Raw genomic sequence first — 13,717 nt, forward strand, 5'->3', positions numbered from 1 at the left:
TGGAGTACAACCGAAGCTTTATTGGAGGGGTGCGGTGGTGGTCAGTTGGGGCAGCCAAAGACCACCATGCTCTCGGCGAAGGCGCCCAGGTCCTGGCACTGTTTCTGGTTCTCCTCGTCCTGGCATTCTTCTGCCTCTGGCCAAATCTCCACCCAGGTGTCCTTGCCAATGATGTAACGGATGCTGGGGGGGGGACAACAGGTCAGGCGGGGGCGGGCCCGGAGCAGGGTGGGGCAGGCCCAGAGGGGGCGGGGCGGGGCGGCGGCGGGGCAGGGCAGACACACGCGCAGGCGCAGGATACCCACTTGGGTTTTTCTCCCCAGAGGTCAGAGGAGAGACCCCACACGAGGTAGTGCTTGCCGTCCTGCAGCTTCAGCGCCTCTCTGCACTTGACGTGGCTGATGAACCTGCGCTCCTGCCCAGCCTGCACCTCATCGGAGCCTGGAGGGGAGTGAGCACCAAGCTGAGCCCTGGGAAGGGGAGGGAGGAAGGAGGGGTGCAGGCAGAGAGATGGGGCGCTGGGTCTGACCTGACTTGATGGTCTGCTCCACGACCATGACGTACTCGTCGAAGTCCTCCGACAGCTCTGACCTGACCAGCCGGGTCTTGTACACTGTGGAGGAGGCGGGGCAGCGTGGGTCCTGGGTAGGTTGCCCGGGGGGTGGGGGACACCCTCACCTGCATGGGCCCCTGGGCGTATGTGGCTCCCTCCCCACCCCACGCGGAGCCCGAGGGGTCTCAGCCAGGCAAGCTGCAGGGCACCCTCCTAGGAACACACACCACCACACGTGGTCACTTGGTCACCATCCCACAGTCATGCTCAGAGGCATGTAGGCAATTCCAGCCGCCCACAAGTAGAGTCACACTCAGAAGTTCGGCTGCGCTGATGCACGGCCGTCCACAGCACTGTCCTGTCCAACCATGGCTATGTGCGACTCCCTCTCACACCCCCCCCCACAAGCATGCACGCAGCTGTAGCCGCCCAAGACCCCAGCCACGCACAGAACTCCAGCTTCTCCAGTTACTGTCGTTCACAACCAAAGCCTCATACAACACAAACCTCAAGTCACCCACAACTAGTCACATACACAATGACCAATGACTCCCTTCCAAGTCATCCATGGCCACTGTCCCAGGCAGCCACACAGAGTGCAGCCACCTGCAACTACAGGTATACATGCCCCTAAAGCTGCTCCCATCCACAGCCCTCTCCAACCACAGCCTCACACACCACCTGATGCAGCGCAGCCCCGCAGACACGTCCACCACAGCAGTATCCACTCAGGCCCAGCTTCCTCCCAAGTCCACCATGGTAACCATGGTTCCCCACAAGGCTTGTCCTTCCTAACACATACTCACACACTAGTCACCACAGCCTACAGGCGCAGGGCCTGACATGCACATCGCCATCCTCGTGCACCCTCACATGCACCCTCACATGCACCCTCACGTGTGTACACACACACACACACACACACCCCACCCCCACTCACCATAGTCCACCCCGGGCTCACAGGCCTTGTCCAGCCGGTCATTCAGCGTGACCTCCTCCTCCTGCTGCATGAAGCAGTTCTCTGTGGGGTGGGGGTGGAGACTCTGTGTGAGCCCCACTCCTCACCCAGGGCTCACTGCCCATGGGTGTGGCTGGCCCCAGGGCCTATCCTTCTTGGTGACCCCAGAGCATGGCTTCAGGGCTCCCAGGGTCCCCCTAAGGGTGGGTGTCTCAGGGTGGCTCCGGTGCCCACCCTCAGCACAGCGGCACAGGTCCTTGTGGCACAGCTTGCTCAGCATTCCGTCCTCCTTGTCTGGGTGGTAGAACTGGGTGCACGTCTCCTCTGTGGGCAGAGTGATGGGGAGGGCTCAGAGGCCTGGCCCTACACCCCAGAGACCAAGCCTGGCAGACTCAGATTCCCAGTGCCCAAGTGCCCAGGGCCTGCACATGCCAGGTCCCCAACCCTCTATTCCTGAGACTCTTCTGATCCTTGGGACCCTTGGCCCTGGGAACTTCAAATCTCCAACCCAAAAATCCTTGGGATCCTCACTTTTCCAACCCTCAGATCCCTAGGTCTCAGATTCTTGGGACTCTCAGAATCTTGACTCCTGGGTTGTTGGGACCCTCCTCTCCCCGACAGCTCATGCATCTATGGGACCCTCAGACCTACATCTTTCTGTTGGAGGACTTGAGCCCCTTAGAACCCCAACTCACAGGTCCCCAGGACCCTGAGACCCCCGGAGCCCGCAGTCTCCAGACCCTCAGGTCCCTGGAACCTGAGAGCCAGGCCCAGCGTGGCTGCTCACCCAGGTTGTAATAGGAGTAGACCTTGACAGAGCCCGGCTGGATGAGCCCCACGTTGAAGTACTGGTGAATTTTGAAGGACAGACATTCTTCCTCGCTGTGTGAGATCTGAGGGGAAGGAGGTGAGGATGGTCAGTGTGAGGGGAAGGACTTATGTGATGGATCACTGATCCCCCAGGGATAGGGGCTTCCCATTCCCACCCAGCATCATGGGAACTTGTTGAATTTTAGGAAACACTTCCCCAAGAGCAAGAAAGGAACTGTGTGAACTTGAACTATGGTCAAGGTCATGACGATCTCAGATTCTGCATGGGTTCATGCAGGATGCCCTGGAGGGGGTGCAGGCAGAGCCGAGGTGGAGTAATGGAGGCATCATAAGGAGTAGGGGCAGTGGGGAGGAGGAGGAGGCTGGGCCGAGCAGCAGGCCCATTCTCTTTTCTCTCACTGCCCACTTGCAGTTAGGTCTGAATAGGAGTCAGAGCTCTGCTGATTGGTTGCTGACATGCCTGCTGTGATTGGGAAGTGGCTTTCCCCCTCCCAAACTCATGTGGGGACACAGTTCCCCAGTGTAAGGGCATTGAGGTGCAGGGCCTTTAAGGGAGATAATTAGGTCACAGGGCAGGACCTTTGGAAGGGATCAGTGCTCATCTTGCAGGAGTGGGCCAGGTCTCCTGGGCTTGGTTGGTCACCACGACAGTGGGGTATGATCCAGGGAGTGTGGTTTTCTGGACTTGCTCTCTAGGCTCCATTCCCACCATGTAACCTTTCTCCTGTACCTGCTCCCAGCATGACAGCTGAGGGTCCTTCTCAGATGCTAAACAGTTGAGGCCACCCAATCCTGGATTTTCAGCCTCTGACACCGTGTGTTCAGTAAGTTCTTTTCTTCATAAATCACCAGGTATTTTGTTACATCATGAAATGATTTAAGAAAGAACCCACAAAGGCATCCCATGTATCATTGTCTTTTCTAGAAAAAAAAATGGATTCTGCAAAGGATTCCAATACCCTAGGAATTAATGGCCACAAGGTAGATGGTGCTTGGATCCCTGAGTGACTGTGTGGAGCAGAGGACCCCTTCCTTGCCGCCCATACCAATTGGGCTTTATTATTTATTTATGTATTTATTTTGAAATACTATGTTGCCTATGTTGGACTTCAACTGCTGGGCTCAAGGGACTCTTCTGCCTCCATCTACTGAATATATGGGACTACAGGTACACACCACGATGCCTGGTGCCAAAGGAACTTAATAAGAGTGAGAAATACAACTCTCTTGTGTACTCTTAAGGGTTTTGTTGTAGCTACTAATTTTCCTTAAGAAGCTGAATGTGGGGTTGGGGAGCTCTGGAGATACTGGGAGTTAGCAGGTAGGATATGGAGATAGGAGAATGGGAATAAACAGGAAGGGGAGAGGGAAAAGCCAAAAACATGGCAGTGATGGTGAGAGCAAAAGAATTTTAGCTGGAAGGAACATAAGAGACAGATGCAGAGGAACAAACATGGGCATCTCTCAACCAAGCTCTTAAAACAACAATAACAAGTTCTTCTTGGGTGGCTGTTAACACTGTCATCAGAGGTGGCAGGATGCAGTGGAAAATGAGATGTTACATCCGGGGTCATAGGGTGAGAGGGCGCAGAAGGCCATCCTGGGTTGGCCACCTTGTTTTATAAGCTCTCTCTCCTGCCTTCCAACAGCAATGGGCCCTGTCTCCCCCAGCCTGGGCCGGCCTGACCTGAGCACAAAGGTCAAGGCACAAGAAAAGGGCAGCCAGATAGGGGTCCAGGGGAGCCAGCAGGCTGACCTTGTCCAGGTAGATGATGAGGGTGTTCTTGTTGGAGAAGGCTTTACTCAGCTCGTACTTGGAGATGTATCTGTCCACTCCGGTGCTCAGCTGGGGAAGGGCGGGGCTGATGAAGAATCCCTCCTGGACCCTGCTCTCCCTGCAGCCTCTTCCCCGTCCCCATCCCCGAGCCCTTCATACCAGCTCGAGGTCATTTGTGTCAGGAACGAAGCCCGTCATCATGGCTATATCCAGGATGGACATCGTGGCATCCTCTTTTCCCAGGTACCTGGACAGGGCAGAGGGAAGGTTGTTGGAGCCCAGGGCTCTGCTCCTGGATGAGAGGGGTCTGTCTGACCAGGGATCGAGGCCTCCGATTCCCACCCAGCATCATGGGAACTTGTTCAATTTTAGGAAACACTTCCCCAAGAGCCAAACTGAACTGTGATGGCCAAGGTCATGAAGATCTCAGGTTCTGCATGGGTTCAGATCTCAGTGCTGTGTAAATTTAATCAGTTTTTGACCCTTCTGTGCCTCAGTTCTTCTAGAAAATGACAGGAATATGGGCAGCCCTTACTTTGCATGACTCAGCTACCCTGGTTCAGTGAAGTAGCACCCGATGACATGGTTCAAACCACAGCACTCGGGACAGTAGTCATCCTTCCCTGCAGTACAGACCTTGTTGCTAGCTCACCAACCCACAGAGTGCTCTGTAACGCAACATGAGCTCCGAAATCAATGACCAACACATGACCCCTCCGAAAGCCTGCCCGCGAAGGTCACGGAGCCTCATTTATTCAAGTAACACACAGACAGCAAAGCATGAAGCTGTGTCGCCTCTATCCTCCTGATCGACCCACATGACGCTTTACCCAGGTGGGTCCTGAAGAGAGGGAACTGGACAACAAAATGACCTTGCAGCAGAGAAATGAAGAGATGATGCTGGAAGTGAGCGTCACCTAGGGGTGCCAGGCGCTGAGGACACTGCCCCTGCCGCCATGTGAGTCAGCCTGAGTAGGAGGGGTAGTGACAAAAAGGAGGACAATGTCCCAGAGGAGGACAGGCTAGGGGGATCCGCTCCTCGGGAAAGGGACTCCTGAGGAACCTCATGACCTGGAAAGCTCTAGGGATAAAATGGAGCGGATCTGAACTCAGACAGGAGCCCGGAAAGGCAGGATGGGAAAGGAGAGCTTACTGCAGAAACCAGCCCAGAGAACAGGGTTCACAGGGGAGAGCTGAGCAGGTGTGTGGGAAACGCACAAGCCCAGCTTCCCCGGAGGCTGAGGCAGGAGGATCACAAGGCTGAGGCCAGCCTTGGCCACTTAGCCAGACTCTGTCTCAAAATAAACATTTTTTTAAAAAGGGCTGGGGGTGTAGCTCAGTAGTACAGCATCCGGGGTCCACTCATGAGTACCCCAAAGCAAGCAAAAAATCATAAGGGAAAACACCTTTATTTTCAATGTTCTAATGTTTTAAATTACAGAACAATAAAAACAAACAAACAAAAACCTTGTCTTACTATATTTTTCATTTCTTATACCATTTCTTAAAAAAAATTTTTTTAGTTATACATGGGCACAATATCTTTATTTTTTTAATTTATTTTTATATGGTGCTGAGGATTGAAACCAGGGTCTGATACCTGAGATGCGAGTGCTCTACCGCTGAGCCACAACCCCAGCCCCTCTTACACCATTTTGGGGAGTGCTGGGGATGAAATCCATGGCCTCCTTCCTGTGCGCAGGGCGAGGGCTCTGCTGGCAAGCTCCATCCAACCCTCCCTATGTCATTTTTTTTGTCTTTGTGGTGCTTGGGATTGAACCCAGGGAGGGCCTTGTGCATGCCAGGCAAGCACTCTACCCACTGAGCTCTGTCCCCAGCCCCCTCCCTATCTCATTTTAACTGAGAGTAGAAGAGTTTTTAGGGTTCTGATAGAAAATGTAAAAGTCATGGAACAATTGTGACATCCCATTGCTGCGGTTGACCGTCTGACTCTCCCACATGGCAGATACGTAAGATGGTACCAGATGCACGGGACACTCAGAACTCCTGGGTCCCATGGATCCTCCTGGCTGGGGCTTAGCCCAGTGGTGGAGCTGTGGCCTCGCATGTGTGAGGCCCTGGGGTCACCACAGCCCACCCAAAATTGCAATGAAAAACAAGTAGAAGGAAATCTTGCCAAAGACAGAGGGTCGACCAAGAGGAAGCCCAAGGACCCGGCTTGTTACCTGGTACAGATGGCAAGGACCATGCTGCTCTTGGCATCCTGGGGCTTTTTGGCTAGAAACACAGAAGGGGGTGAGATGGGGAGGGCGTTCCTGGGTCCTGATGCAGGAGCCCGGAAGAAGAGGGAGCTGCCCAGCCACGGCCTCCGCCCTCTCTCTTTGAACAGAAACGGGGAAAGGGAATGCCAAGGGCCTTCATTCCCTGTACCTGTTTCAGGGGCTGGCTTTATGGTGACCCTGAGGTCAAAATTCTTGCATTTGACCTTGCCTTTGACTTTGGCATGGTACACTGTCACCACCTGTGAGATGGGAGGAGACAAAGTCTCAAGGGACTTGAGATGCTGAGGATAGCAGGAGAGGGTCACTGTGGGGCAGAGGTCAGGGCATGTGGAGGGCTCTGGGCAGGTGGAGGGCCATGGGGAGGTGGAGGGCCCTGGATGGGTGGAGGGCCATGGGGAGGTGGAGGGCCCTGGATGGGTGGAGGGCCCTGGATGGGTGGAGGGCCATGGATGGGTGGAGGGCCATGGGCAGGTGGAGGGCCCTGGATGGGTGGAGGGCCATGGGGAGGTGGAGGGCCATGGGCAGGTGGAGGGCCATGGATGGGTGGAGGGCCATGGGAAGGTGGAGGGCCATGGGCAGGTGGAGGGCCCTGGATGGGTGGAGGGCCCTGGATGGGTGGAGGGCCCTGGATGGGTGGAGGGCCTGGGTTGGTGGCTCAGCAGCTGTGGGGCCTCAGTCCTCACCGACAGTGTGCCTTGGCCTTTGCCCTTAGCTGTTAAACTGAATCCCTCGTTTTGCTTGGTCTGCAGGGGAGAGGGAAGAGAGGGTGTTAGGAACCAAGCCTTCCCTGGCTCTGAGGACTCCCATAGCCATGTGCCTCCCTCCTGCTTCCCAGAAACCATTGGGGGGGGGGAGGCCCAGAGCAGAGAGGGCTTGGCTGTACCTCCTCTGATCGCAGGAGGCTACCGGATTCCCAGAGGAGGCGATGCTTGATCTGGGAGCTGCGGCTGGGCAGGTGGAGGGCCACCTCCATGTTCAAGTCCTTGTGGTCAGGTACATCTGTCTGATATTGTGCCAAGGCCTGGAACACCATGAAGGTGGCCTGGAACCCATGAGAGAAGGAAGGTGAGCTGCGAGCCCAGGAAGTGCTCAGCACCCACTGGGGGATCAAGAGGTTTGGGTCAGAGTTAGGGCATTAAAGCTAGGGCCAGAGACCACCAGAGAGCAGGGTGAGACTGCGGAGTGCTGGGCACCGAACACACGGCTCACGACAGAGGCTCAGAGCTAGAGCCCACCAGCGTGTGACATGAAGATTGGAAGCCAGACATGGAGGTATCCACCTGTTATCCCAGTGACCTGGGAGACTGAGGCAGGAGGATCAGAAGTCACGGCTGGCCTCAGCAACTTCGTGAGACTCTAAGCAACTAGTGAGACCCTGTCGCTACATAAAATGTAAGAAAGGGCTGGGGGTATTGCTCAGTGGTTAGGCACCCTGAGTTGAATCCCCAGTACCAAAAATATAAAGACTGGAGTTCATCAGATATTGAGGACATGCTCCATTTTCCGGAACTCTCCAGGATGCAGAGGCTTAGACCAGGACTTGAAGACCCTGTGGACGTGTCTAAGAGCCAACAAAGCCCAGCTGTGCTCTGACTGGATGGGAAGGGTTGAAGGTTGGTCCCCACGCAGCCTGGTGAGTCGTGGGGCGTGTGAGGAGCACCTGAGGGCTCTGAGCTCATCAGCACATGGACCCTTGGAGGGACTCACAGCTGGGCGGGCTGATGACAGCTGGTGGAAACTGCAGGGGCACACCTAGTTGGAGGCAGTGGGTCCTTGGGGAGTGATCTGGTCCCTTCCTCTAGTCCCTTCCTGTGTCTGCCTTCCAGCCACAGTGAGGTGAGCAGCTCTACTCTGCCCCATGCTCACCACCTTGGAGTGGGCCTCACCAGGGCCCACAGTGATGGCCCCAAGCAACTATGGATGGAAACCAAGAGCCAAATAAATCCTCTCCTCTAAGTTGATCTTCTCAGGCATTTTGTCACAGCAATGAAAAGCTGAACACCACATAAGACGCAAGGTCTAGAATCCCTGAGAGTGGGGCCTCGACCTATCCAGCGGAGACAGTCTCATTTCAGGACTTAGGGACCCTGAAATGTGTCTAGATCCCAGTCACGGAGGAAAGGACCTCCTCGGAGCCTGAGGATGCTGAATCCGAGTGTGACACTGTGAAGCGACACTGGGATTTTAATGGAGAGCCCACCAGAGAGAAAGAGGCTCAAGCTGGAGCCTGGGCTGCTGGATCCTGCAGACTCTGAAACCGTGTGTAGAAGGCTCTGGACGTGGTGTAGGAGGCAGAGGGCCTGGAGGTGCCCTGGAGTAAGGGAGAGCCCGCTTTGGAACGGGAGCCTGGTGGAAGTGGCAACGTGGACCAGCAGCCACCAAGGGAAGAGGGGGGCTCACTCCTGAGCTGGGGCCCTAAGGACACGGAATGGACAGCAGAGAGAGCAGAGGCTCAGAGCAAAGCCTGGAGCTTCTGGACTGAAGTCTGGACCCCAGGTGGGGTGTAACCAAGAGAAGCGGGGTTCTCTGCTCCTCTCCAGCCCCCTGCTGGTGGGACAGAAGAGCCTCTCGCCTGGGTCTCAGAGACCTGTCTGGGAGCTGGTGGCAGGCTCCAGGAGGTAGGGTGCAGGAGCCAGGGGTGGGGTGCTTGCCTGGGTGGAGCCATAGCCGCCTCCATAGTATCTCTGCTCATTGAGCCAGCGCACCACGGAGGGCACAGTGTCGAAGTCCCTCAGCAGGAGCAGGGCCAAGAGGGCATAGGACGTGGCCTCCACGTTGTAGAGATGCTTGTCTGGCTCCTCCCAGCGGTTCTTATCTGCAAAGAGGACACCCTGAGCCCCCATGCTCACTGTCCTTGCAGCCTGGGGATGGCCCAGGGAAAGCTCAGAAAGAGACCCTGCCTGCGAGGCACTGAGGTCTAATATGCAGGCCAACATTCAAGCCCTGCTCTGCTCTGTGGGCTCTGACTCTGCCCTTCAACCCAGTGCTCCCTACTCCTCCCTGAGTGAGCCAGGCAAGGGCCTTCTTCTGTGATCTGCAGTGACGATGGACGTAGAGCCACACATCACAGCTCAAGGTATTCTCCCTTCAACCCAGTCTTGCATCCCTCCCCCGCCTTATGGCTACCCTCACCTGTAGATGAGTTGAGGAATTTTTCAAAGAGGGGGCCCTTCAGCCTGCCCATCTGGGCCAGGGCATATCCAGCAATGGCCACGGTGTAGGGCCTCTTTAGGTTTAGGTATCGGGATTCCAGGAAGTCTCCTGCCTTGGAGATGCTGTCTCCCAGGAGCTGTGGGACAGAGGGGCGGGCACTCTGGTAGGTGGTCGCCACCACAGCCATGGTCAGCATCCTGCATGCGCCACTCCCGGGGCGACAGGATGGTGTCTGTCCTGGGACCTTTGTCTTGGATCTGTGCTTTCAGTGTTTCCCAGACCTCCTGGCCACCTGTGAGCACCTTGTGACTGAACAGCTCGATGTCAGTGGTATGCTGGGAGCTTTTCAAGGAGCCCTCTCCTGCAAAGGCTGGGGGAGCCCTGGTTTGTACTGATTGGTGGTGTAAATCCGCCCCCCAGGGTCAACGTCAAGCTGACAATGTGACGTCACTGAATCAAGTGTTGGGAAAAGATGCTCTGAACAGGCAGGAGACATGAGGAGGAGTCCGACTCAGCAGGCAGCCAGGACTCAGGCCACCCCCCCTTCGTCCCCCCTTCCTCCTTCTCCTTGCCATCGCCCTCACTTCCTGCGTGCCTGCTGTGTATCCACTTGCTGACCTCCCAAAACCCTGAGAGATGACAACAGGGATGCCCAAGGGTCGGGGCGATCTTCCACGGAGCAAGTATGGGGTGATTTACTAGGTAGCATGTGTAGGGCTCTGGCGACCCCCCAAGGCAGCGCCTCCCCTCCCAGGTGGACATTCCCCAGCTGGGGCAGGCGGTGCTGAGGAGGGCACTTACGTTGACCTGCCCCTCGCAAATGTCCTTAGCCTCCTGCAGGGCGATGAGAACAAAGGCTGTGAGGGCCACATCCCCTTCCACGCTGTTCTGGTATCCACCCTGGGACGAGAGCAGAGCAGAGACAAGGTCACCATGTGTCCACACAGGGCATGCCTGCTCTGGACAGGGTTGGGGCTCCTCCTAGGGCTCCCTTCCCTCAGGGTCAGCCAGACTCTCTCATATGAATCAGTGCAAGCATTTGTTCATTCTGCAATGTCACCAGAGGACCCCTAGCCTGGCTTTGTGCCTACACAGGAGTAGATGAAAACCAGGCCCAGCTCCAGCCCCCTGAGCCTCTTGTCTAACAGGGACAGGAGGCAGGAGCCAGAGGCTCCTCCGTGGGTACAGAGGTTCCTCAGCTTCCGAGGGACTCACATGCCAACAAACCATGGCAAAAGGAAAATATCGTGTAAAATTCATTCGGTGCCCTGACTTTTCCTGCATCGTAGCTTAGCCTGAACTCTGCTCGGGACACTCACATTAACACCCCTCCCACGAGGCTATTATAACAAGTACTGAATTTCTTCTTCTTGTATTCAACCTGTGCCGAAAGTGAATGGAACGTGGTGTGGGATACGGTTTCCCACCATCGTGAAGTGTAAGATCCTAAGTGGCACCATGGTAAGTCGGGGAGCAGCTGTATTAATTTCTGACTCATGAAGGCTCTGCAGAATAGGACACAGCAGTGAATGAACTATGGGGTAGTGACCCTGTGAGGTCAGGACAGCTATCCTGGAGAGAGCGCAGCTGGCACTCTGATCTTTAGAGGTGTCAACTCTCAGAGTGCAGGGGTTAGCACGCTGGGCAGCAGTGGGAGCTTGTGCAAAGCCCCTGTGTCAGGACTGAACAGGCTTCCACCAGTGTGGGTAGGGTGTAGAAGGAGAGGGCAGGCTGTGAGGCTGGGAGCCTGGAGGTCAGACTAGGACATTGATTCTCTATCTTGGGCAAACCTCAGCATCACCTGGGGAGATGGGATTATTAGAACTCATATTCCAGGGCCCCATCCCTAGAATTTCTGGTTCAACAGGTGTGGGATGCTATCCCAGAATGTTCATTTCCAACAACTTTATGGGTGATGCTCTTGCGGGTCCGAATATCACACTTTGAGAACCACTCCTCTGTGGAATTTAAGAGTTAGAGGAAGGGCTGGGGCTGGGGCTGGGGCTGGGGCTCAGTGGTAGAGTGCTCACCTAGCACGTGCCAGGCACTGGACTGATCCTGAGCATCACATAAAAATAAATAAATAAAATAAAGATATTGTGTCCAACTACAACTAAATTTTTTTTTTTTTAAAGCGGGAGCCTCAGGACTTTCTTTGGAGACATCCAATCAGATTTGAAAAGCATCGGTGGTGAACACCTGAGAGCTAAGAAGAGTGAAGTCCGCAGGGCAATGACCAGGAGCAGCATTTCCAAGGTCTCAGGGTGAAGGAGGGAGATATGTGGACAAGCTCTGAGCCTGGGGATGGAAGGGGCCAGTTTTGAGCATCATCCGGGTAGTGGAATGGGCAGGAGTGGAGCTGGGTTGAACGGGATGTGATAGGAGATTCCCAGGCTCTCCAGTAGGCCCTCTGCCTTTGCTTTAATGAAGTTCCTACTTATTTCGCAACAAGATGTCATGCACTTTCATTTTGCACTTCTGGATTTTGCAGCGATGGAGTGACAATTATTTCCCTGTCCCTCACTTTGACCCTCGCAAAGTGAATTGGGCGCCAATGGAATGAGGGAGCCTTTCTCCTGTGCCTCCAGTGCATCCCAGGCGCCTCTCTCCCCCACTCTTGCTGTGAATCCCAATCGCTTACTGTCATTTGTTGTGCTATCACGGGCCCATCCTCCTGGAAGAGTCCATCCGGCTTCTGCTTCTCCAAGATCAGCCATTTAACAGCTCCACAGAGGACCTGGGAGTCGATGGCAATGAGGTTGACTGCCAGGGAGAAGACCTTCACCACGAAAGCTGTCAGCCTGGGGGCGGACACAGAGAGTGAACCAATCGGCTCTGGGCTTGCAGACTGCCATCCCAGTTACCCAATGAGAAGAGAGGGGTGGGGCCTGGCTCGGTTGCTGGGTTACCCCCAGGACTCCAGAGTTTCAGGAAGTCAGTGTTTAATGAAGCTCTACCTGAGCAGGTCACTTGGTTGACTAAAGGCTGCTGCGACCATGGAAGCGCCCTGGAAGCGCCGCACAGGGCTGTTTGTGTCCTGCTGGCCTAGACCACCCCTGGCTGAAACCCAGGCACTACTCAGCCAGGTGCAGGGCGGAGGCTGGCCAAGGTGACCACCCTGACTCACCAGGTGCTGGGCGCCCGGCTAGTGAAGGCGGCATAGGCCGAGTTGGGCTGTCTGTAGGCCAACTGCTGGGTGTACCCTGAGGGAAGAGAGTGGTCACCAGAGGAACGGGGTTTGCTGCTTGTGGGTACCCCAAAAAGGTGTGTGGCGAGGATGTCATTCGGGATGTGGCAAGGGTTCCTTGAGAGCAGGAGGACTCAGGGTGGGATAGGGGGATGTCGGGGAGGGAGGAGAGGGAAGCTTAAGGAGGATGGGGTTCTGAGGGAGTAAGAGAATAAGAGACGGGTGTGTCCAGGGAGCTGAGCGGGTTTGGTGGAAGAGGGGACTCACTGGAGAGGGACTCAGAAAGGGCAGGGTGCCCTCTGGGCTGGGACAGCCATTCAGGGGAAGGGCGCAGGTGGGGCAGGATGCTGGTGCCAAGGGCTCTAAAGGGTTGGGGGATCTGAGAGAGGAGGGGAGGGGCTCTGGGGAGAGGCATTGCAGGGAGGGCGGGGTCTCAGGGGAGGGGCGGGGTCAGGAGGGGAGGGCCCTCCCAGGAGCCTCTGCCTTGGGCGCACCCTTCTTAATGAGCTCCAAGGCATTCTGCCGCTTCTCTAGGCCGAATTTCTCCCACTGTTCCGTCTGGTCCAGGTAGTGCACCGCGATGACCGTGGGCGTCATGCCGATCATGTTCTGTTCCCCGCAGCCAGAGGGGGTCACGATGAGGTGCTTCAGCCGCTCCGCGTCCACGGCGTCCTCTGCCATCTGGGCCACTGGGGTCCCTGCAGCAGGGCAGTAGGGGTATCTAGTACAGGGGCCCACTGTGCAGCGGGTGTGGGAGGTCCAGGCTGTCCCCAGCGTTCCCAGCCTCCCACCAGACAGGGCCAAGGGCTCAGGACAGGGAGGGGTAGGAGGGCGTGACGGGAGTGAGGAGGCTCCTTGGCTGAGGGGCTGGACGGGGCTTCTTCATGGGAGTCAGGGGAGCTCCTACTTCGCAGGGGGACCCTGGTTCCCAGATCTCTCCTTTCACCCACAGTAAAGTATTCTAGGCATGAATGCTTGTATGGTGCGTCATGCCCTTTGCCAGGCTCAGTTCTAA

At 56.0% G+C, this 13,717-nt stretch overlaps 1 protein-coding gene across 1 annotated transcript in view; it reads right to left on the reverse strand.

The window, feature by feature from the left end:
- The window catches only part of LOC101959731 (complement C3), a 30,652-nt gene continuing 16,935 nt past the window's right edge, over positions 1–13,717 (reverse strand). The window contains exons 24-41 of the mRNA XM_078034654.1: positions 13,197–13,400; positions 12,643–12,718; positions 12,157–12,316; positions 10,317–10,415; positions 9,495–9,651; positions 9,014–9,177; positions 7,246–7,404; positions 7,046–7,105; positions 6,511–6,601; positions 6,306–6,357; positions 4,279–4,366; positions 4,099–4,188; positions 2,299–2,404; positions 1,746–1,835; positions 1,494–1,574; positions 530–613; positions 306–441; positions 1–183 (exon numbers count right to left, since the gene is read on the reverse strand). Coding sequence (XP_077890780.1) covers positions 42–183; positions 306–441; positions 530–613; positions 1,494–1,574; positions 1,746–1,835; positions 2,299–2,404; positions 4,099–4,188; positions 4,279–4,366; positions 6,306–6,357; positions 6,511–6,601; positions 7,046–7,105; positions 7,246–7,404; positions 9,014–9,177; positions 9,495–9,651; positions 10,317–10,415; positions 12,157–12,316; positions 12,643–12,718; positions 13,197–13,400 — 2,039 coding nt within the window. The 3' untranslated portion in view covers positions 1–41. The remainder of the gene's footprint in view (positions 184–305; positions 442–529; positions 614–1,493; positions 1,575–1,745; positions 1,836–2,298; positions 2,405–4,098; positions 4,189–4,278; positions 4,367–6,305; positions 6,358–6,510; positions 6,602–7,045; positions 7,106–7,245; positions 7,405–9,013; positions 9,178–9,494; positions 9,652–10,316; positions 10,416–12,156; positions 12,317–12,642; positions 12,719–13,196; positions 13,401–13,717) is intronic.

This window comes from Ictidomys tridecemlineatus, chromosome 2 (genome assembly GCF_052094955.1).
Source record: "Ictidomys tridecemlineatus isolate mIctTri1 chromosome 2, mIctTri1.hap1, whole genome shotgun sequence".
In the NCBI taxonomy this organism is placed as follows: Eukaryota; Metazoa; Chordata; class Mammalia; order Rodentia; family Sciuridae; genus Ictidomys; species Ictidomys tridecemlineatus.